Source organism: Parasteatoda tepidariorum, chromosome 6 (assembly GCF_043381705.1).
Source record: "Parasteatoda tepidariorum isolate YZ-2023 chromosome 6, CAS_Ptep_4.0, whole genome shotgun sequence".
In the NCBI taxonomy this organism is placed as follows: Eukaryota; Metazoa; Arthropoda; class Arachnida; order Araneae; family Theridiidae; genus Parasteatoda; species Parasteatoda tepidariorum.
The window spans coordinates 25,222,794-25,249,281 of NC_092209.1; the positions used below are offsets into that span (position 1 = coordinate 25,222,794).

The following is a 26,488-nucleotide window of genomic DNA, read 5'->3' on the forward strand; positions in this document are numbered from 1 at the left end:
TTAAAATATTTTGTCGAATCCGGAGCAGTTTGAATCTCTGTATAGGTTACTTTGAATTTTCGATTTCCTAGAAATGTACTTTTAAGTCGTTACTTTTTTTGTTTAGTACTTGTACTTTTACTTGTACTTTTTACTCGTTACTTTTTAAAATAAGAACTTTTTACTTTTTACTCGATACTTTTTTTAAAAATACTTGTACTTTTACTCGTTACTTTTTAAAAGTAACGTTGCCATATATGGTGTAGGATATACCGTCCACTGGCACTTACCCTTAAAAGAACATCAGTGTAGGGTATACCGGGCAGTGGCACTTAACCTTAAAAAAACACCAGTGTAGGGTGAAAATATCGAATAAATGTAATTATATCCACGAATAAATTCCTATCAAATCGAATGTAATAAATATTTCGAACATTCACCAAAGTATATCTGTGATTGTCGACATACACCGGTGAGGGTCTGAATGTAGAAGAATGTCAATCAAAATGAAGAATAAAAACAAAGAAAAATTAAAGACATAAGACAAAGGGAGAAATAATAAGTAAAGAAATAACAAACAGCAGTTTAAAAAAAAGAAAAAAAAAAGGGATGAAATTTTATTTAAAAAACCGGAGGGGGGGGGGAGATATAATCTTTTCATCAGCCCACACGATTATATCCGATTTTTCTTAACTTTCTTCGTGTTTTCTTGTATTTATTTATTATATATATATAATTCTTGATAGTCAAATTCTAGTAGGATTGTCATAGAATGTTATTTTAAATCCCTCAATATTTGAACGACTGAAGCATTTTCTGTAAATTTTACATGCCTTTACAAAATTGTGTACTAACCCCCCAAAGCTATCCTGAAACTTCTTGTGAGCTGTTAAATTTCCTTATTGCTTGTTAGTTTTCGCATATTCCTTTTTTAATGTGGTTTTCTGGTCGCAAGTTCGGATTTAAGCCTCGTTTTTAACATTTTTTTTTTTCAGTTATATAAAAGGATAAGTTATATAATAATTTCATATTTTTTCGTCTCCTTTCAACAACATTGTAATTTTTTTCTAGCCCCGAATAATTATAAATGAACACATAAAAATGAAGACGAAAATGGCAGAGCACTGACGGACTGGAAAAGCATGATCTCCATGCTGTATAATCTGTTATAGACGAGACCCAAAATTAAAATTGTATGTGTGTATAGCTATTGTTAGAGCCTAAAACATCCGAAAAAAGGTCCTTTTTCTCAAAATGACAGCCATTTTTAAAAAAAGGTAACAAAAATTAATTTTTTTTGGCATTCACACATACATAAAAAAATCGAAATTTTGAAACATTTTCGATCATTGTTGGTTTCAACCATAGCCACTCTCAACAAACTTCCAACAAACAATTCTCAACAAACATTGTTCAACATTGTTCCAGTCAATTCTCAACAAACTTCCAAAGCGACATCAAACTTGATCGAGTAGTTTTAGTGTAATCCAAACACAAAATGATAATAATATATGAAGTAAAAAAGAAATTTAAAAAAAAGAAAAAAACATAACTTTTAGAAAATCTCGTTTGGAGATTTTTTAAACTTTTTCTTCTGTTTTTCAGAACTTACCATCAATCGGTGATGTCTAAACCAAACTGCACGCTTTCCTCTCAAACTCTAACTTTTTGTTACAGGTAAACATGCGGTGCTCTGAACTTGCAAACGATAGGCGCTTCACTATTTGCGAAACTCGAACGTCGAGTTGCCAATTCGAATTCTCATGACATTCCCCGAGCTGACAATTCCCAGGAAACACAGCTAGCTATCCCCATGCTTTTTTATGCTGGCAATCCCTTTAAAAGGCAATTAAAATCAAAATGGAACAAATTTAGTTTAAAAATACTGCCACAAGTAATAATTCTAAAATTTTTAATAATAATTAGTGCTAAAATCTAATAATCCTAAAAATTTATCTTCTCCTATTTTATTTTAATAAAATTTTTTGAATATTTAGAGTGGTAACACATGCTACTCTTTGCAATTTCATTTTTTATAAAACGAACTTTATTTACTACATGATTTGGTCACCAAGATACATAAACAATTAAAACAAGTATAACAGACCTGATAATAGCGTGGTGAAGTTTTTGACAAATGGCAAAATTAAACAAATTTTGTTAATCTAAATTGTTATTACACTAACACTTTAGTGTTGAAATTTGCAACATCCACTTTGACAAATGTGTAAATATTGTACCAGGATTTCAAAAGAACTCAATTGCCTCCAGGTTTCGAAGAATAGTGGAAACGAAAATGATACAGAGGTTGAACAGTTAGTTAATTTGCTAACACCACTATATGTAATTTTGTAATGAAAATATATCTGTATAATAACTGTGCATTATTTGCAAAGTTCATATAATAGTTATAGTTGTAGACAAATTAGTTAAAGCCTCTCGTGGAGCTGATACTAAGAGTTTTAATTTACTTAGACGTTAAAATGCTATCTAAAGGCGGAAATTTTCGATAGCAATGACGTTGGAGAAAAAGACCTAATTCAGAACATTATGGGATCTACAAAGGATCTGACATAATAAAATTTATATAAGTTCAAATACTAAAACAGGCAGAACACCTAATTAAATTGAATGATGATCGGACCACCAAAATGTTCTTCGACGCAAAACAATTTGGTGCCAGAAAAAGGGGAAGGCCAATAATCCGGTGGATTATCTGACTAGAAAAAGATTTAAGAGTTCTCAAAGTTATAAACTGGAAGAGTCTATCCAAGAAAAGGGCAGCTTGGAACTTGCTTCTGAGGAAAGCTATGGCTCACCCTAAGCTGGCGTGCCGTTGAAGAAGAAGAATGATGTAAATTTACTGTCACTAAAAATCTCTGTTAGTGTTGGCATGTCTGCAGTAGGCCCATACCTATGTGTTCACACTAGTCCCGTGATGTCATTGGTTGATTTATAAACTTTTTATTTTTGGTTTATTGAAAAAAAAGGCAAATCAAATGTGTCAATTAAACTATGTAGTAAGCATATTCATTGATAATTTAATAATTCCTATTATTCAAAACGAGGAATTAGTCTAAAATTGCATTCAAGAAAAAACTAAGAAGTTTCCCCTACCTTGTTAAACTTACTTTTTAATTCGCTAATTAATAATCAAGTGCTTTGTCATCTGACGTATGAAAGCGTTAAAGTATTGGGCCAATCTGTCAAAATTTACAGATAAATTGTGGTTGATAAATAAGATAAATATTTTATTTGTCTGTAATTGCTCTATGTCCGCACTAGTCTTCTCTCTCCTAAATATTAAGAATTACCCTTTATTAAAGATCTTTTTATCAAAATTTTTTTGTTTAACACTAGGTTTACGGACGTTTCTTATATACCTATCTCTACGAACACACGTCAATTTGACGCATGAATGAATACATCACTAGGTTTACGGATGTAACGAACACACGTCAATTTGACGCATGAAAGTACATATAATTGTGATTCTTAATTTAATAAATTCAATTTAGTAGATTTTTATCCACCACTATCTCTAAATAATTCGTCGGCTTATATAATTCACCACTTTATGTTACCAAAATTTGCTTATTGGTTATTTACCGTTTTTTTAATTGTTTATGCGTGTTCAGAGCAGTTGGCATCTCTGCACTTAAAAACAAATGTAATTATATACTATAAGAAAAAAAATGAAAATATGAGATATATATTTATGAAGTAATCTAGTATTTTATTTTTCAAAACTCGAACAAAGCAACTGAAACTTTCAAAATCTGACATCAATTGACATTCTGCGTTTGTTTTTTCTATTATTTCTTATCCGCAACAGTTGTTTATATCTTGTTTCATTTGGGATAACGGATCGAAGTATTGTCGGTACATTCCTATTTATTATTGATGGGATAATTGCATGTTTACTCAAAATTTTATCTAAATTGCGAGAGCGTCAAATTGACGCATATCCGTAGAGATAGGTATACCACAAAGAGAATTTCAATATTTCAACGCTTTTGAAGAAAATAGACTTCAATATATATTTACTTGGTTAAAAGGATCAATGGTTAAAAGTCATTACAAGAGATAAAANTTTTTTGCACTTTTTGAGGGCATTTTTTGCACTTTTTAAGGGCATTAGTTGAGATTTTTTAGATCATCAAAATCCGGGCTCTAGTAATTACCCTTTATTAAATATCTTTTCATCAAAAATTTTTCCTTAATGATAAGAAATAATGAAGTAAAGAAGGATTCTCTTTCAACAAATTTGAAACTAATACTGGAAAAGCTAAAAACCTGCTCTAAAAAGTAAAATTTTAAATGTTAGATGCCTTTTGTTTAAATGTCACTTAAATTTCCACATACATTCTCTGCTCTTCTTTGTTGATTCTCAGTAGCAGTTTTTTTGTCAGCTTTCAAACGATCCTTCAGAGAGATAAACATTTCACCGACATGCTTCAACAATTTCAAAAAGTTTCTATAATCCTATGATTAAAGTTTTAAATGATTTTACGAACGAAGAAAAAAAAAAAACAATCTCTCAGAAAATACCCCCTAGTGGCGTTAAAAGAATTAAGTTATTTTCACGGGATTAGAAGTAGGTAACAAATTCGGTTAAATGATGATGGATGTTGATGTCACTCTTTTTACGAACGCAGAATTGAACTTAATTTTTTTTTTCGTCGCGGTTTTTGAAAATTAGTTTGTAAATAGCGAGTTAATTAACCTTAAATTGGGTGAAAAAAGTTCGTCATAATTTGCTCGAACAAAACGTGTTTTTTTTTTCTTTCAAGAGCTATTATGTCCTTTCTTGTAAATTTAACTTTTTTCCTACATTTGTCGTCAGATTATTTAAAATTTATTCACAATTTTTTTTTTCAATTTCTAATTTATTACTTTTGTTTTTTTAGACAAATTTAGTAGCTGATAAAATCCGCTTAAAATTTTTAAAAGTGTTCAGAGGGTTAATTATAAGATTAAATTAATTATATTATAAAAATTAAGGATTGGAAATAAGCTTAATTGTCTGATTTTATTTTCAAAATATGAAATTTATGAATCATACTGACTAATAGTCCCGTTTCGAACAGTTTTTGAGCTCCCGCTTAACATTGAACCATAACATCAAACAATTTTGCTTGAATATTAATAAGGTGCGAAATTAAAACGTTTTTTCGTTTAAACTGAAGGGCAGCAAAAATATAGTTTGGTGTATTTTAATTATAAAAAAGTCTAATAGTTACTTTAAAAAATGTCAGATTCCCAGAATTATATTTGTACAAAAATATAAATCCAAAAAAAGAGTAGTTTGAAGAAAAAAAAATTAATTCCTATTCAAAAAATTTTTAATAATTGATTTTGTACATTAAAGAAATTTCAATCATGAATAACTGTTTATTGTTGATCGAAATAACTGCAAATTAGAAAAATTATGACTTGAAAGTTAAGATAAGTTGTTAAGTTATATAATGTTAAGATACTTTTACCTTTAACTCAGAGAAAGACATCGATATTTCTTGATGTATTTTCATAACCATAAATTATTAAAATGCCAAATATGATTTTTTTTTACTTATTTTGATTTAAATTAATACAAAAGTATGTAAAAAGTATGAAAACTATGTTAAATAAAAATTCTGCGTCAAAGGGTAGAATATGACCTGAAGAACTTTAATAATATAAAAAAAAACTTGTTATAACTACCAGGATATTTAATTAACTTTAAATATAAATATATATACAAACAATGGTAGAAAAAGACTTTTAACCTAAAGTAAAAGCAAATAAAAAAAGATTTTCAACTTCTTTACAGCAAAATCGAAGCAAGCACGGATCCTAATTTCGATACACAGTTCTAAACTTTTTCTTTTTTTACAATGATAGCAGTTGACAAGCAAAAAATGAATAAATCAGAAATTAAGATATGTCACCTTTTTTGATCCACGCTACTATAAATATTTTATACGCTTAGAATCGTAAATTAGGGGGTTGAAATTGATAACATGCTGAAACGTTAACTATGCTGAATTTGTTATATTGTTATTAATTTATGCTATATTTTTTAACTATGCTGAAATGTTAAATCAGAGTGTTTTTGAGCTTCTTTATTTTTTGTAACTTAAATCTTGCATAAGAGAATGCTAACCCCTGGGATGTCAACTGCTCCGTTTTCTGAAAAAGTATTATAACATTGGTAGCGAATTAAAACTTGTAAAATAAGGAAAAGATTTTTTTTTAAGTCTATCACTACAGTACAAATTCAAGAAAGTTTCATTTAATATCATATCTTGATATTTTAATGTATAGTGGTGAAAAAATTACATGAAATAAAAATATTAAGCTAAAGATAATTTTCAAATTTTGCTACCACTAAAAAATATTTTAACAAAAGGGAACAAGGCCTCGCTGTATTGCTCTCAAGCAGCTGTTGAAGAGCGGGCCTTCTCACTCTTTTGAAATCCTAAATAATCGGAACAAGTTTGCCTCGCTGTATTGCTCTCAAGCAGCTGTTGAAGAGCGGGCCTTCTCACTCTTTTGAAATCCTAAATAATCAAGCTCGCTCTTCGTTGTGCAGAACCTCCACTTTATAAATAAAGACAACTGTGAACATATTACCCTATAAAGGTAATAAGAAAATATTTAGTATGAGAATGGCATGTTTTTTCATCTTTTGATCATCAACGCCATGTTTTACGCCAGACTACTGATTTCGCAATGCTGGAGCTAAATCTATTCAAGTAATTAATTTGTGTTTGTGTATATACATAAGCAGAAAATGAATAAAACGAGCCAAGTTATGGTATTCATTGAAATGAAAACTAAAAATGGATTGAACATTAAAAATTCTTATTCTAGAAAGATATGTCTTTATTAACGAATTTAGTTATTTTCTTTTGATTTCAAAACCGCGATGGGGTACAATGTCCGCGATGGGGTACATTTCCGTTTTATTTTTTCAATGCTTTGTAGTTAAAAAAATTAAATTTTTTTTTAAATTCTCATTTTTTTCATTGCCATTTTTTAAACACTTTCACAAACTCACCCGGATTATTAATTAAGTGGCTGATTATTAATTGGATATAAATACTAATAGGATATAAATAAAATAAATTGGATCTATTTCGTGGAAGATCCCTGACTTTTTAACGTAACCCTAGGGTTCCAAAGGAACACTATTTCGGGATCGCTGTTCTTAAGTAAGATATTCGTCGGAATATTTTTTCCACTAATAACGAGACGAAGAAAATCAACTGAAATAATTATAACATTCATAATATTTCAATTATAACAAAAAATCATCATTATTTCAAATAATTTCATCACTTTATAAGTTAGTGTGCCCGAGTCTCGGGTGGACTTATTGCATCTATTAGATTTAAGAGGGCTTAAGTTGTTTCATTAATATATAAGGTCCTTAAAAGCTTTTTGATAATAACACTTAAAAGTTCTCGTATATTTCAACATCTGCCTTCTTGAATTCCAAGGGTGATCGTCTTTGCAACTTCATGACATTTGAAATGAACTTTCTATGGAAATGTTTTTAAGCGTAATTCAGTTGTCAAGCTCGAAGTTAAAAGCTGGCCCTGAGAGAGTTAACTTCAGAAAGAGCATTTAAACTGGAGCTTAGCGCACTTTTAATTATGCACTGAGTATAGTTTTTAGTATACGATGCATAAATAATATTAACTCTACTGTAAAATCAACCATACATTCTTCCTTCCTTAACTCTTCTGATATATAAACTTCCAAAATTTTTACAAATAAAATCTATTTTACGTTATTACTAATACACTAAACTTTACTATAATACTTTAGTACTTTATACTAAATACTTTATTTTGTCTTATAACCGTCGTTGAACAGCCGACTCATTTTTTGAGTTTCTTGTAATTTAGTAGTCTTGTAATTTTGAATCCAATCTCGAAGACAAGGAAACTTCTGGATTAAGTATTGGGAAAAAATTTGTCGAGATATTCCATAATGATTGTTTTAATATCACAAAAAATGTTGTGTTTCAGTAAAAGTAGTCGAGATTGATACCCTTAGAAAAAGTGACGTATCTTTGAATTTTTTTAAAAATATCTCTGGTTGAATGCCTGGTCTGTTTTAACAATTTTTCTGTTTCAATTTTTGACACTTAATATATAATTAATGTACTTGATACATTTGCTTTTTAAACATTAAAATCATTAGGAGATTTATAGAATAAGGTGATTTTTTACCTATTAGTGTTCATGGTCCTTTTTCAGGCTTTATAGTAAAAAAACATCGTTAGCTGAAGTTTAGTATTTTTAACATACACTCTTTTCTTATTTTTGTCTCATAAGATATGTTCAAACTTTATCACATTATCTAAAAGCTCTTCTATAAAGCCTCTATCGTCGTAAAAAATGACACTATTTAGCTATTACTATTCTTCGCTTCAAACATTTATTAGTAACTGTAAGGTAACGTTTTATCTGTCATTTGTCTACGTGAAAAATTAAGCAAAATGTCAATATGAAGAAAAGTTATAATTAGGGAGCAATTTAAAGCATTTGAAATCTAACATTATAATGTTTGAAAAGATAAAATATGCTTAATCTTTAGAACTAGACTAAAATATAAAAAATATAAAATTATTCTTTGATTTTAATAATTTTCTTTTTTATATAAAGGTATATCGTGATAATAAGTTTTTCTTTTTTTCTAGTAGCAATCAAGGCAGCCGAAAAAGCTCTGTATCCTCCCCATCTCGTAGACCTGTACGCTTGAAAAACATTATCTCTGGACATGAGTCTATAGAAACCTTATTCTTAAAATCAACTGAGGTAAGATCATTTTTTCAAATCTAATTTCATTTTATTTTATTTCCATTACCGGCATTGAAAAACTGACCCAATTTGGAGTTTAAAACTATCAATGTTCAACTTTGTAAGTTTGTACTGATGTAAGTTTGTACAGAACTCCTGGAGCAAGCATTAGTACAAACCAACCTTCTTAGAGGATTTTTTATTTGACTTAATCTACATTTGCGTCAGTTAAAACCACGATTGCCTTCCACGGTTAGCCCAACCTTAATGGGTTTCATAAATCGTAATTTAGACAGCGAGAATTAATTTGTGAAAAAAAATTTCACTGAAATTGCGTTAACAACCAGCTGAGTATGTACTGGCCCTTTCCTCTATGAGGCAGTACTATAGACGTTGTTAAAGTACTTGATATTCTTGAGTTGAATACACGAATCCGAAGCATTCGATACAAAGACTCTCTTCTCCTCGATTTTGAAGCAAGGCTCAATGTAAGAAATGAAAACTATTTTTAATTTTACACTATTTATTTGAACTCGGTTAATTAAAAAAAAACAGTCATATATACATGTAAAAACAGTTAAACGCCATATAACTGACTAACTAAAATAAAATTCCATGTTGACTCGTTAAAGTTGATAAGGCATCATGTGCCTTTGCTTTATAAAAAAATAAATGTCATATATATATGACATTTATTTTTTAGCATATAGTATCTTTACATGAGCTGGCATATATCATTAGCTGAAGTATACTTCAGCTTAATGTTGGGGAGAAGGGGGATAGTGTGGACAAAGAACCTCTATATACAAATAGAATATTTCTACACGAATTATGGCATGCATATATATAGATATATATATATTCAAATCCCGTCAAATATACAAAAATATATATTTTTGTTTATATTATACAATTTATAGGTGTATGTTATATCAGGTGGTAGCAAAAGTTCATGTCTGATTTGAAATCTTACACTTTTTTGTTAAAAAGTGTAATTTGATCATCACTATATATTATATATATATTTTATACATCGTTTTTTACACTAGGACACATTATGTTGGGGTTTAACCATTTCGATTCAGTGTAGCCAGTCTGGCACCACTTATTCAACAAATGTTACAAATTTAATGAACAAATCCTTTAAACATGCCTCCACAAAGCCCGCTACATGTTTCTAGCTAGAGCCCCTGAATTAAAAGGGCCGACTTATCATTTACTGTTGGAGCAAAGAGCTAACATAAGCAGTGCGAATAAATATTTTCAAGTGGTAGTTTATTAATTGTAATTCTTGGTTTAATAAGTTCGATTTAGTAGATTTTATTCCACCACTATTTCTAAACTATGCGTAGGCTTATATTATTCACCACTTTATAGCACTTGTAACATGCTTTACATTTTTAAAAGCAAGCAAATATTGTCGACTATTTGCAAAATTTACTTTGTAATTATTTACCGTTTTTTAAATTATTTTGGCGTGTCCGGTGCAGTTGGCATCTCTGTAATAACATGACTAATACTAACATAACGTTAACATACTTGCCAACTTTTACGCAGTTGGCGTAAAATTTTATTTCTATATTTAAAGTGGTAGAAAAATGTATGCTTTCTATATATTCCTCTCATTTAGAAACTTAATTTATAATATTTTTGATTCACCACTATTTTTAAAAAAATTAAGCATATATATTAGAATGCAATACTTAAATAATTATCCACATAAGCTTGTTTAAAATACAACGAATGTTTCTGCCTAAAATTGTATTTAAAATTTCATTTTTCTACCACTGGGGAAAATCATCCTTAAAGGGAATAAAAGTTGGCAGATATGCGTTAACTTGCGAACTTGTTTGCTCCAATATTGCTTGATAGGTCAGCTCTGATAGTATAGGAGCCTTATTTCTAGCCAACATCTTCGACAACTTCTATCGTCATTATCGCAGTTGCCAACGGGCACTATCTCAAATGAAGGAGAGAGGTGTCCACTTTGCGACCGTAATCTGCTTAATTTTTTAGTAATTTTCGCTGTCAGTAATTTTTTCACTACTACATATCAAAACTTCGAAATATTATATGAAATGTAACTTTCTTGTAGTTCTCCCGGGATGACCATTTTTAAAAAGTATGCGCAATTATCCTTAGTCAACAAGCTTTACTATTAAATCCGCAACCTATTTATCAAAACTTTTGCAGAAAGAGGAGCAGTTGGCATCCCTGTTTTAAACAACAAGGAGTTAAAGTGTGCCATTTCACTTCAAAAATAGTCTAAGGTGACATTTCATTGATGGTCAGTTGGACTAAAATTTTCAATTGAAATTTTCTGCTCCAAAAAGAGCTAGGGAGTAACGTTTGTAACTGTTCCAAAAAGAGCTAAGAAGTAATGTTTGTAACTACGAAAAAAATCTGTAAAAGTAAAGTGAGCTGCTACAGATTTACAGAGGATTATGGATTTTCTCCGTAGTTTCAGAAAATATTTTCCCAGTGGGAGCAAAGGGTAATATAATTATATTTTAACAAATTAGAATTAATATAATTTTGTCCACCACTAAACCTAAATAATTTTAAGCGATAAATATAAGATTAAATAAATAAATGCTTAAGTTCCTCCGTTTTAATAATTTTCTTAAAGAAATTCGTTTGTTTAAAAAAATTCGCCATAATCTCAAATAGTTGGAATCTCCATATTTAATTCCACAAAATAGAATTGACGATAGTTTCATTATTCATGTGATTTTATTTCAAGAAATTAAAATTATACTCAAAATCATTTCCTCTAATCATTCTTCCTCTAATTTTAAAATCAAAAATAAAATTTCAAAAACCTTCATTTTTTTAAAATTTACGGATACTACTAAACTGTTATTTTAAAAGCTTTTTCTTTTGTTAAAAGAACAAAACATTCTCAAATCCCTTCTTCCCGCAAGGATTCTCGTCTTAAATTACTTTTCAATTTTGTTCGATTCTTCGCTTTATAAAGCCATACGAAAAGCAGTTTTGATTGCAAGAAAAGACCAACTCCTTTCCTCAGGCTTTACAAGAAATATAAAAGTAAATAAGTAAAGCAGACGAAAGCTCTTAAAAGCAATTTCAAAAAGATCGAGTTAAGAATGCAAAAACGAATATTTAAACTCCATTTTTACTCCACTTCATTAAATGCACGATTTATCTTCTTTTTTTTTCTGAAATGGAATATTTTTGAATGTGTTCGTGGCGATAAATACTCTTTTTTATCAACCGAATTTTATTCTTATTAGTGAACTTATTGGTAAATAAAACGAGAATGATATTCGGCAGCATTTTAGTTTTTAAAAATACTTAACTCCGCGGTGGCCTTGGCTGATAATAAGGAAAATTATTATGAAGTTACAGTAAATTTACGAGAATGTATTTTTAATTTAGCTAAAGTGAAATTCTGAGATAAAACTTTTGTTAAACTATTTGCGATTCTATAACATACATAAGTAAATGCCTTAAAATAAGAGATCTTTTTGTTAATGACGTACCAACGACTCCGGTTTTTTACAGATAGTCCGATCTGATCACTATGAGGTTGAACCAATACACAAAAGAGCCATTTAATACAAAATCTAGTAAAATTAAGAAAGTGGTAGTAAATATATCTCTTAAAATTTGTTTAATTTATGGTTTGTCTTATTTACTTGTCAACCACCACAAATTCAATTCTCAAATATGTAAGATAAACTTCTCCCAATTGCTTTAAAAAAACAATTTGGATAAATGCGCACAGTTGGATCACTTTTTAATTAGTCAGCGCAGACTACTTATAAAAAACCGTGCGGAGGCTTTGTGATGTAGCAGGCAATTATCATAAAATAAAAAGAGACATTCGTGGCCAGTATCACAGAAATGGAAATTCTCAGAAATAGAAAAGAATATCTTTTTGAATATTTAACACAAAATTTTGAATTTCTTGTTGTGGTTAATGCTCATCTTTTGATATTTTTGTAATAAATCTATCCCCAAATCTGAAAAGTTACGTTTTTCACTCATAAAAATTCTGTTCACTCAATTTCCTTTTATATTTTATAACCGTTGAACAGCTGATCTAATTTTGAGTTTGACTTCATTTTTCGACTCCGTAGCCTTGCATAATTTAAAACCCAATCCAGAAAACACTCCTTAATCAAGTATTGGGGGAAATTCGCCTTCATTGAAACTAACCTGCATTTGCGTTAAATGAAGAGGTAAACCACGAAAACCTCGAACGGTAAGCCAGGCGGCAAGGGGATCCTAACCTATGATCCATTGAGGATATTTTTCGTCAGCACTGTGGTCGGTGCGTGCCTGATGCGGAATTTGTATTGACCAGTCATCGCTGGGATTCAAACCCGATTTACCGGATAGAGCACCCGAGAGGCGAGTGCTCTATCCCCTGAGCCACCACTGCTCCTTACTGGGTTAATTTTCAATATCTTATTATTATAGGTTATGTTTATAATTAGTTATGTTCTTAATACCTAACTCATATAGGAAAAAATTAATAGCTGCCACCAAACACAAGGCTACTAAATACGACAACAAATGACTATTAAAAAATTGTCGACAGATCACAACGTGTTTCATCAGAAATATTTATTATTATAGTTTTTTTAATATGTATGGAATTATCATGAATATTTTATAATTCTCTGAAAATTACCTATTTCTTTAAATGTTCTTTAGAAATGAATTTTCTAATGAACATTAATATCAATAGTTTTTTTAATGATTTAAAATTTTCAGTTTTTGGAAAAGCTATAACTGTTAACGGCTGGTCAGCAACAATAGTTTTTCCTTATACTAAATAATCGACTAATAAATAGAATGTATTTCAAAATAGACTATTTTCATTTAAATAGTGTTTAGAATAGTTTACTTAAACTTGTGTGCACACTTTAAGGATCGATGATTTCTAAATAATCATTTCTAAGTTATCGTTTTTAAACCTCATATATTGTGCGGAAAAAAAATACAACAAAATATTAAATTATTTAAAAATACTTTATTAACGAAATAACGAAGAACTGGAGCGATGATATTTTAAGTGTATATTTAAAATTTTAAAAATGTATTTTACTCAAAACATTTGAAATGGCATTAAAATTCAGGGAATTTTCTAATTCATCCCTCAAATTATAACAAGTTATGTTTAACTCATTTCACTTTGAAATAAGAAGGTGAAAATGAACAGAACTTAAAAGGATAATTTGTAATAAAACTTTGTCACACAATTTTAAATTAAACGAAAAATCTAATTAAATTTATCTTTTATTGCTGCACCTATTATCCTGAAATGGAATAAATTAATTCCCAGCTTAAAACACTTTGAGGTGTCACACAAAATATCACTCTCGAACCTGAAATTTTTATTTCTTAAAGAGAATTGTTTTTAATCCTGCTACCCAGCTTTCAAGTAAAGGCGTAGTAATATCTCGTAAATGACCGCATTACTCTGATTTATGCGCACCAAACGATAACTCGGCTAATGTGCGACAAGCGAGTAATCATTTTAATTTTTGCGAGTTTTTGGCTAATATCGGTTGGATGATTATTCTATCGATATAATTTTAAGTTCAAAGTAATTTTGGGAAGTGTAATCAACGAAGTTCTTGTGTTTTAAGGTTTAATTTATCATCGAAAATGAATTTGCTTATAATTCAGACGACATTTTTTTTTCTTTCAGTAAAGCATTATCGTGAAAATGCGCGGTTGCCAGATTTTCAGAACTAGAAATAAATTAGCGCGAGGTTAAGTTGCCATATTGCTTGCTGTACGTGGTAGATTAACTCAAATTGGCTTACTAAAATTCTAAAAATTTTAAAGCTGCATAATATTTTAAAAGTAATCGTTTGGGAAGTTAACTTTGTAATATTTAATTAGAGTGTGGGAGTTAATGGACTCTCTTTATAAATTTTACTTGTTGAGGGTCATGCCGTTAACACCCCTTTCAGAAATGTGTCACCGTTTCAGTTTTGTATTTAAACGGGTTTCGCTTTGCTTTCTAAAATGTTCTTAGTCAACTGCGAAATTAAGATTAGAGTTATATTTATTTTCTGTTCGATAATTTCTAGTTCAAACCGAATGTTCTATTTGTGTTCTAAGACTTTAATCAACTTGTAACTAGCAACCTGTTGAAGAAATGGAATGATAATTTGCTTGCTTGCTTTATTTTAATAAACTGGGCTCCTGGGCTGTGAAGCGGCCCCTATCCCATTCATCATCAAATTACATACAGTAAGGTAGAAAACATTGATTTGGCAAACATTGTGGTAGCCATAAAAAATCAAGCCGTTTGCTGGAGAAATAATAAAACAATGAAAAAATTCAATATGACAAATTGACGTTTTTACATAAAATTAGAAATATTGATTGTGGACTTAAATTAAAAATAAATATAAAACATGATTTGATATGTACAATAATTGATTTGTGAAAAATGAAAGACATAATTGATTAATATAGATAAATCATACCTTGATACATGATAAAATAACATATTTGGAGAAAATGCAGTAAATATATTTCATCAGAGAAATATTTTTCATTAAATACAATAGAATTTGCAAAAGAATTTAACGTGCATAAGTTGATAAATATATATGCATAAATTGGCTATATTATCAGAAAATAAAGTTTAATTTAATCCAATTTAACATAAGTAAAAGTCTGCTGTGAAAAGTTCAGTGAATTAAACTTGAGGGTCTTGAAAATAAATAGAACTCAATGCGATTGTTTTTTTTTCTGAAATGNGAATATAGATAAATCATACCTTGATACATGATAAAATAACATATTTGGAGAAAATGCAGTAAATATATTTTATCAGAGAAATATTGTTCATTAAATACAATAGAATTTGCAAAAGAATTTAACGTGCATAAGTTGATAAATATATATGCATAAATTAGCCATATTATCAGAAAATAAATTTTAATGTAATTTAATTTAACATAGTCTGTCATAGTAAAAGTCTGCTGTGAAAAGTTCAGTAATTTAACTTGAGAGTCTTGAAAATAAAAATAGAACTCAATGCGATTGAAATGTTTCCCCGATGAATGAGGAATTCAACGCTGCATTCAAACTTTCTACACTTTTTGTAAATATTTATTTTAGTGGTAGCTAAGAATGTGTTTTAATGCATTATTTTTTATTCATTTAAACTTATTTTTCACACCACTACATATATATGATTTTAAAGCTCATATCCAACGCTACTTTAGTCTAGATTTTTCGTGGAGAAGCTTTTAAAACATTAGCAAAGTTACCGAAAATTCTGAAAGATTTAATTTTTAAATGCCTACGTCTTTATAAAATATTTTGCCAAAAGCGTAGTAGTTGACAGACCTGGAATTCAATTTTTTAAAAAATAATGCACTGGTTTTGTTATGGTTCGTACTATTTTTTTGAATATAACTTTTCTATGCGATACTCAAAATTTTACGTGAGCTAACAAGTCCATTTCAGTTTTTGTATATCTTTGTTGCTTTTATTTAGCATTGATGCTTTAGAGTTTATCTCGATGTTTCTCGGAACCCTAGGGTTCCGTAAAAAAACACAGGGGCTCCGAGGGTTAGGAATTATTTTTAACCAGTTACGGTTTTCGAAACCAGTAATTAAATGTATATCCAATAAAAACCTACTATTTATTTAATATTTTTGTTTCTTTTCCGCATCGAATTTAATTCTGCCATGAAGAAGTATGTTTCTCTGTAACCATTCTCAACTCTAACTTTTTTTTCGTTTTTATTTTAATGGAAACCATATTGCAACTAATTCATTTTCAGTTCATTAAAATCAAATTCAGAACAAGACTAAATGCTGCTCCAGATTTGTGAATTCAACTGTCTGTCAGTCATACCATGAAAAAAATTCGTTCTTTATTTACTCACTAAATATTTTCAAAATAATTAATAAAATTTAAATCATTACATAGATATTTTCAAAATAATTAATATAATTTAAAACATTACATAGATATTTTCAAAATAATTAATAAAATTTAAATTATTACATAGATATTTTCAAAATAATTGATAAAATTTAGATCATTACATATTTTCAAAACACTTAATAGTCTTCAGGTAATTAATTCACAGTTGCTAAAAAAATTGTTAAAGTTCACAATTGCTAAAAGAATTTATTCATTTAGTTTCGGGGTTCCGACAAATGAAGGTCGATCGATTAGGGTACCACAACCAAAGAAATTGGGAACCTCTGATCTAATTTCATCAATATACTCGGAAAGTCGAGTTACTTTTATAATTGCACTAGTGCTACTCTGTATTTAACTTTAATATGATCCTTGAATAAATTTCGCTTTGACAAATAGTTTATATATATACCAGCGGGTGACCGAGCTCCGCTCGGAGAAAACAGGTATCAAAGCTAACTCGAAGATTTAAATTTTCAATTGTGATTTATCAAAACAATACATGCCATAAGAAAATTTGTGAAACCATTGGTGAAAAGATAACCGGTTAAAGTGCACCATTGTAAACTATCTAAACAAAGGAAAGGGAACTATTCTATACAAAGGTAAAGTTTGAAAAGTCATAGGAAATAAAATGTAATTGATAACAAAAAATTATACAATTAAAGAAATGGTACAAAGTGAGCAGTGTAAATATTGAAGTGTGTTGAAGTTCAATATTTTTGACAAATTTATTTAGAAAAACCAAACATGTATACATACATAAGAAACATATTATAAACCTATAACAGCATAAACATAATAAACATTAATCATCGATTGCGAAGTCTTCCATGTTGTCCAGGTAGTTTCTTGTCGGAGAGGCAGGTGCGGCTGGTGAGTTTCTCTTGTTCAGGACTTCCTTCCATACGATGTTTCGGGTGTGGGTTGGATTCTCAGGAGGCAGCAGGACCTTCAACGCACTTTGACGCTTGACTCTTGAAAACGCGACGTAGAGCATTCCGTGCACGAAGACCGTCGTGAGGAGAAGCACGCCGACGAATTCGAATGTTTGGCCTTGTGACTTGTGTATCGTAATGGCGAATGCTGGAGTAACTGGGAATTGGTGCCGTTGCATAGTTGCGCCAAGCTGTGATTTGCTGGAGTCGAGCGTGATCCTTGGAAGGTGTACTTGTCGGCCTGCGTGTTCACCGGTGATGATCTTAGCCTTGATGATGTTGTTGCAAAGTTCGGTGACAATCAATCGTGTTCCGTTGCACATTCCTTCAGAGACGTCCNTTTGACTTATTTCATTTACACTACGATTTCATAATTTATTTTCATATTTATTTAATATTTATTTATTTATTTTATTTACTTATTTTTTTAATTTTTTATTTATTTATTTTTATTTATTTATTTATTATTATTTTTGCATAAATGACACAACACACATCCTTTATAACAAAAATTGGAAGTGAAAATAATGACCAAATTAGGACAAAAGATACGGATAAAACAATGAAAACTACAACTTTTAAATTTCTTTATAGCTCTTAACGACGACCAAACAAAAATAAATTAAAACAAAAAAAATACATATAAAACAACGAAGACTATAACTTTCAAATTTATTTAGCAAACCAAAGGTAACAATTCTATATTTACTTTATACTTATTTATGTTATTGAAATTAAGAAAAAAAGAATAAGTACATCTAAAAAAATATAAACAAATAAATACATTTCAAAATAAACTTCAGTTGAAAGAAGCCCCTGAATGAAAAAGCTTCGAATAATCGAGATTTAAACTCACGAAGAAATATCATCTTTATAGATCAAAAAAAGATAATTCAAAAACAAAAAATGACTCTGTTTCGTGGAATAAAATGTACACTCGCTTGATTTACTTTAGACGCGATAAAGTAAATATTTTTTAATGTTTGGGGGAAATTATCTAACAGAATTGCAGTATAATAATTAATACGACTTAATAAAACCACCCTCTCGAAAGACTGTTACACCACCTGATCCTACTTCATTTAAAGATGAAATTGGAATAAGCAAACAATATCTACAAAAATGAACCATCTCTAAACTAGTTAATTTTATCTAAATTAATTCAAAAATAATTGAGAAAAAATCAATATCGGTATTTATATATATATATTAAAAAGTGTGTGAAAAAATGTATATAGAGATATTTATGCATGTAAGAAACGTTTATTCATTCAATTAATAATACATACTTTAGTTTAGACTGCTAGAAATAAACTACATAAAAATGTCATAACTAAGAATTTTTTCTAAAATTTAGGGGTTATCCACAAATAATGTCATTTTTGGAGCGGGAAATGGCAGTTTGTGAGTAGGGAGAGAGGGGTACCCAATGTCATACCTTTTTGTTAAAATAAAAACGCTTAAAATAGTCGATCAAATATTTTTATTAATTTCTTAGAACACAACATTCTTTATAATATTATCGATAATTATAAAAAATCTGGGAACAAATGAGAAACATGCTTATTTTCTAAATTTCCAAAATTAAAAAACTAAACTTCATGTTTTAAGCTATCCGAAAAAGCTTGAATTGTTATTAAAAAAAATTCTTTTAGACTCTTCAAAAACACAATCATTATACAAATTAATTAAAGAATCGTTTCCACTTAATGAAAATAACTTAAAATTTCAAATTTAAAAAAAAATTAAAACTGCATTAAGACACATTTAATTAGGAAAATGCATTAAAAGGTGTCCTACATGTGACCGTAAAATAACCCTGCTGCGGTGCATCATGATGCTTGCTTTCAGAAGTCTAACCAAAACTGTGCTTCTTCTGTAGTACTAGTAGTAAAAGCTAAATAATGCTGAATAGGTTTTGCATATTATCCTTGTATGTTATGAATAGTTTGTAACCCCCTGCAGTGACTTCGAATAGTATTTACTACGGGTGAAACCACCCGGCTAGGGACTATAAAGAGCCTATGGATATTGGCTCCTTATAGTATATAGGATAGTATAAGTTATAGGGAAGCCTATCTATCTATCTATCTATCTATCTATCTATCTATCTATATATATATNCTGCCCAACACTACACTGCTCTGATAATGAAACACCTCAAATACACAATTGTGATTGTTGCCCTACATGTCGACCGAAACTAAGTAATTATAATTTTTCTTAATAACAGACTGTGAATAAGAGTTGCAAGTAATATACAGAGTAAATGTGCACATATTCAATTAAGTAAAGTAATGTTATTTTATTAAAATAGTCTTGTTCAGTGGATATAATTTAAATTCACCATATGTTTAATTATGTAATAGAAAACCTTTTCTATCATTCTCTTTTTAGTATCCTTCCGCGCAATTAGCTATCCGCCCCATAATTTTTCTATGATATGGATTTTCAATCATCAATTCTCAATCAACCGATATATATATATATATATAGTATAAGAAGTGAATAAAATGGTAACACATAGCCAATCACAGAAGACTTGCGGTTAGTAACACACAAAACAGACAATCAAAATTGAGAAGACGTGAGTGTGAAAAAGTAATAATTTTGTCTGTTCAATTGTTACAACTAAACTTACTATATAGCTAAAGTTAGTTGAAATTTTTATTTTGTTTTGATCTGCTTAATGATGGTGTAATTGTTGTTGTCCATGCATTTTCATTGCCCTGAAAATCACGTGGTAGGATCCAGTTTTTTCTCATTTATTTCCATTTTGTTTCGATTGTCATCAGCATAAAACTAATATAAGTCGTAAAGATATTGTTTTTCTATAAATATTTTTGTATCCCTAATTTAAATTTATTTTCCTGTACAGCTATTATTACGTTTTTAACTCAATTTTCGAGTTTAAAACTAAGAGAATAGTTGTATTTTTTATTATTATTACAATGTAATTCAGCTCTACATTTTCAGATAACATTAGTTAAAACAGTCGTCAAATCTTATTCACCGTCTTACAATTATTATTGTTGTGCAAATAACGTTAATATTCTGCAACAAGTTACTGTTAAAGAGATCTGCTAAATGATTTATAACTTAATGATCAGCTTCATGTTCAATGAGATGCAAGCAAAATTTATATTTAATATATCTGCCCATTTGGTAAGCGGAAATCTTAAATGTGTTAATCTTTACGGTGGTCAACTCATCAAATTTTATTGAACGATATATTATTTTAACTATATATTGTTATAATAATTGTTATCTTAAAAAATGATTACTTAGAAAAACTACTTCTGCCTATAAATTGACCTAAATATTTCTAATACTAATAGATAATAATATTTGAATGTTGGAAGTAGAGGCACAAGTGTAAGCAAACAGAATTTCCTTTACTATATATATGTTGAGTGAATAATTTTAACTTTAATAGAAAAATTGTGTTCTGAAAAGAAACGACAATAATTGCGAAACTATTATTGGGGTGGGTGAGCGGTAGCGAACAGGGGGAATTTATTTATATATATATATATAATATATATATACCCCCGATTGTAAACTATAACCATTTAATTTTACAGTGACTGTCATAAAATACAAATACATTGCCTTAAATTTACAATATGCTGTTGAATCGAACCTTGCTCTAACAGTGGGCTGAGTCATTTCTAATGCAATTAATTACAAATTTAACGCAATTTAATTATGTTCTCGTTACAAGCTGTTGCTATTAAATATTGTTTCTTTTTTTTCACAGACTGTGCCATGTAGTCCGACAAAATGTATGGGATCGATCATGTCTTGTCCATCCAAAAGAGCAGCGGGGACGCCAAGACCCAAGGATGAAGTGCTGAGGGATGCCAAACATTTTTTCGACCAATACTTTTGCAGTATTAAAAGGTTAACCCTTTTCTATTCTCTCTCATTCTAAATGCTGTTGGCCGTGTAAATATAATTATATCTAAACTGTGTACTGAATAAACAAATATTATTGTTTCTTACTACTACGCTGATTTTACACAGATGCTAAGCCTACTTAAATAGTTTTTCAATGGTAAGACAAGCTAAGAATTTTAGTTAGCCTAAGTATGTTCTATTGTTTAAACGTCTCAACATCCGCCAGAAATTATTAAATTATAATTTTGTTTGGAAATATTTGCGTAAAATATTATTATTTTCGAATCCCAATAAAAAAAATTCTATAAACGAAAAAAAAAAAGAATTAAACATACTCAAGGAATGTAATAAATATTTGTACATTCTAGCGAAGCTGCATCTTATCGATTAACTTTTTATCGTTGACAAAGGTCAATATGCGCGTTTAAGAAAATAGACGTCCATGATGCGTCTGAATAAATCCACATTCATGTTGCGTCCAAATGAACGGACATTCATGATACTTCTAAATGAACGGACGTTCATGATGCGTCTCAACAAATGGACATTCATGGTGCATCAGAATAAATGGACATAGAAATTATGAACATTTTCGTAATCGCGCATTTTGAGTTAAGTCATAAATGAAAAAATCACCTACTATTTCACGTTTAGAGAAACAGGGTGGCTTTAAGCCTGAAATATATAAAACATAGTTACAAAATATTTCGTATAATATAAGAAATTTTGTGAAGTTCAGTTTTACTTTAATGTCAGTAACTCTGTTAGTTAAACACACATAATTTATTTAAAAGCATGTTTTTGTTGGAAGGAATAAGTTAAAAACATTTTGTTTCCTTCAACTTTTAGTACCACTTGTAAAAACTTTCCTGACTATAACCATTCCAAGATGATATAGAAATTCTTTATGTTAGTTTAACAACTGTTAAATTCACTCTGAAAACTTTTGTTATCGCATTACCGTTTATTGTTGCAAAAACGCAACATTTTATAATAAAGTAAAAAGTACTTTTATGAAAAAGCTTTGTTTATATTAAATTGAAATATTTTTAATAATGGTTGCCACTTAAGTCTAAAAATATTTCTGAAACTAATTTAAGATCAAGGATTAAATTTTTATTTTATTAATTTAACCTCTTTAAAATTAAACTCAAGGTCACCTGTCTACAAATCGAGGGTGCTCGCAACCTGCAAAAATTAAGTTGTAATGAAAAACTATTTTTAATACGGCTCAAAATTTCATAAAAAAAAACTTAATTTTCAATTTAGTTTTATTAAATCAGTTTCGAATTTTTGCACCACGAGAAACGAAATGATAAAATTTTAATAGACGTGAGTACTTTGAAGTATGCATATTTTACAAAATTTAACAACCAGTTTAACACAATTTCCAGACCATCCTTTTTCAAAATGTATAAGTAACGAAGAGGATAATAATATATTCACAAAGTTTGATAAAATGTATTTCTTAAATAAAATAATTAATTCACTAGTCTTTTAACTTTTTAAGAAGTTATTGGATCCGTAAACCTTTTGTTATGGCTGTCCACTCTACTGCAGTGACGTCACTGAACGGTGCACCATACATAGCAGAGCGCTCATTGCATGTCAGTAAGCTGATGCTAAGATTTACATGACAAATATATTCTCAGATTTTCGAACTATTATAAATAGAGCCGTCATGGCTCAAGAGCTAAAGCGTTCGCCTTCCAATGAGGTAAACCAGTTTCAAATCCCAGCTGTGACTGGTCGATACGAATTGCACATCCGGCTTGCACCGACCACAGTGCTGACGTAATATATCTCTAGTGGTAGACGGATCATGGGTTAGAGTCCCATTGCCGCCAGGCTTACTATGGGAGGTTTACGTGGTTTTCCTCTCCATGTCACACAAAGCGAATTAGTTCCATAAAAAAAGTCATTTACGAAGATAAATTTCCCCAAATACTTGATATAGGAGTTCCCTTGTCTTCTGGATTAGGTAAAATTACAAGGCTGCTGAGTTGAACATTAGTAGTCGTTAACCCTCCCAAAAATTGGGTCAGCTGTTCAACGACGGTTATAAAATATTTCTTTTTAAACTCTAAACTCAGTGGCGCGACAGCCCATAGAGGGCCAAGGCCTACTGTGCCCATCTCAGTTTTCTTGACCTTGGGCTCAGGGGTTCAGGAGCTGATGTTCCGGTCAGGTGGTCAGCCGAACGCGGAGAACCCCCAGTGTTTAGTTCCCAAGCACGGTTGGTACTCATTTATCAACCCACTGAAAGGATGAAGGGCTGAGTCAACCTTGCCCGAGGATCGAACCTGTGGCACGACAGAGCGAAGCGCTACCGCTCAGCCACCGGGCGTCTATAAAATAAATTAGATAGTAAGAAAAATCTTAGCAATTATATTTAGCATGCAAAATTTTAAAACAAGCTAGACAAATTTCTGCACTTTGCATTCTAGAGCCGGCAACAAATGTAATCAGCATACAAAAAGTATTAAGTGCTTTGACGATATTCTTTTAGGGGTATTGATGGTTACCAAGTAGTATCACGGGAATGTCTGCTAAATACGATGCTCGTATACCTAGGACGTCACGTGGATGCCGGCTATTACGACGCTCGTACACATAGGACATCACGTGGATACTGGCTAAATACGGCGCTCATACACACTAGAAATCGTGGGGACCCTGGCCAAATACAATTCTTTTACACATAGGGCTTTGCGAGGATGACGTCTAAATACGGTGCTCGTACAGACAGGGCATCGTGTGGATGCCGGCTAAATACGTCGCTCGTAGCAAAAGGGTTAATGAGCTGAGAAATTTCGTATTGATATAGTTTCAATCTACAAACTATATGTTATTCCTAAAATAAAAATCAACCCTTAATATTTTTAGGCAAGTAAAAATATTTTTGTACATTTATTGATGCAATCTTTATAATACAAATATAGAAATCTAAATCATTTTCGAAGCAAATATATTATTTGAATAATGATACATTTAAAAGTAGAAATTACGAATATATGCAAGTGCAGCAGAAATAAAAAAAAAGAAAACTTGGGTTTCTTTAATAGGATGGGTATTTATTAAAAGCTCAATGGGGAAATTAATAATTTTATTAAAGCATTTTGAGGAAACCTGCATCGTTTCTTCTTGAAATAATAATTAATTTTAAATCTAAATATTAAATTTTTCCCATTTTAATTATTTTTTAAGAATATAATTTGAATCTATCGAAAGAATAAACTCTTACAATTACATTAAAATCAAAATTCTATCTAATCGTACGATAATTATGATTAAGATTTCGCAGTAGGGGATGAATATTTTTTGTCCATAAAAGTTAATGTTTTTTATACTTTAATATATTGAAATACGTCACTTGCGATATTTTTTCCTTGATTAATTTTGATGAAAGAAAAGTTTCAAATTATTTCTATTTTTCTTCAGATATTGCAATTTACAATTATAAATATTATTCCTCCCTCCCCCTCCATTTTTCTCTTAACACGTTGAATGCCGCGCTAATTTTGCATGGCTTGCCCGTCTGGCCACCCCGGTAAATAGCTACAAACTAAGTTTGCAAATATTAGACAAATTTTGCTAGTTTTTTAAAAGGTTTGGCATGACATATCTGAAAAAAGTGGTGAACTATATAAGCCTACGAATCGTTTAGAGATAGTGATGGATAAAAATCTACTAAATTGAATTTACTAAACCAAGAATCATAATTAATAAACTACCACTAGAAAATATTTATTCGCTGTCCGGAGCAAGTTGGCATCTCTGTGTACATAAATGAAACTATTTTCGTGTGTTCTATATTGCATTAATTTCTTCAAACCATTTTAGTAATGATAATAATAATATTAAAAATTTACTCGAATTATGTGTTTTTAATAATCTTGGCTTCGCCAGTCATCGGTGACCCCGTGGCGCTACGAACAAACTCAGTGCCGGTGACCGTGTTAATTATTGTCAAATCAAATGAAGGAGAAAATAACTCTTTTTGGTTATGTACTCTGATTTAAATATGTCAGTTAACACTTATTTCGTGGCAAAACTTTTTAGTAGGCGTAGTTATCCTTATTCTACAAGTTTCGAATGTTTAATTCACTGCCAATTTATTAAAACTTTTGCCGAAAGTGGAGCAGTTGGCATCCCTGATTCGTGTTTCGTAAAGTATATCAATAACATGCATAGTAATATCTTGATCTGAGAATATGCATACGCAATATTTCTTTTTTAAAAAAAACAAAGGCAGTTGCATAGGAAGTCATTAACTTATTATTACTATTATACAATTATTAACTTACTTATAATGGTATTAACTTTAGCTTAACTTCTAATTCACTACCCATCTTTTTTTCAATAACATTCTTTTTACACTAAAATGCAGCGGAAGTGCAATGCTAGCGGGGAATAAATTGAAAAATTATTTTATCAAAAACATTTTATCTAAGAAAACGACGCTATTCCAATCTACCGTAAAACAATTTAAATTTTTATAATTGGATATGAAATTGGCGTCCATTTAAAATTTCAATGACGTCTAAAATAGTGAAATAACCCCGTAGTTTGAATGATTTACACTCTTTAAGAAACGCTTTCCTTGTGGTGGTGATATTACCATTCCATTATTAATTAGAAGCAGAACATTGATAATACTTCCTTTGTCCCCCGATGCATTGTATTGCATTTTGTCTTTGCGTGACCGGTAATTAGTCTTTACCGAATCACTCGTCAGCTTAGCTCGTGTGTCTATGCCATGCGCTTTCATCATATTCCTACCGTGTTGATCTGCTTTCATACGGTGCTAAGAAAATTTAAAAAATGGTTTTAATATCGTACTAAAGAATTTTCAGAACTCTTTTTATTAGCTTTAACTCTAAGTTAAAATTCTACTCTTGAGACTTCACGACAATATATATATATATATATATATATACTCATCTGTG

The 26,488-nt window shown here is 30.0% G+C and overlaps 1 protein-coding gene across 4 annotated transcripts in view; it reads left to right on the forward strand.

The window, feature by feature from the left end:
• The window catches only part of LOC107440636 (Nitric oxide synthase), a 182,790-nt gene that overhangs the window by 84,887 nt on the left and 71,415 nt on the right, over positions 1 to 26,488 (forward strand). For 3 of the 4 annotated variants that reach the window (XM_071182104.1, XM_071182103.1, XM_071182106.1), the window contains exons 2-3: positions 8,672 to 8,789; positions 21,400 to 21,542. In XM_071182104.1, coding sequence (XP_071038205.1) covers positions 8,672 to 8,789; positions 21,400 to 21,542 — 261 coding nt within the window. The remainder of the gene's footprint in view (positions 1 to 8,671; positions 8,790 to 21,399; positions 21,543 to 26,488) is intronic. The other variant, XM_071182105.1, reaches the window with a different exon arrangement.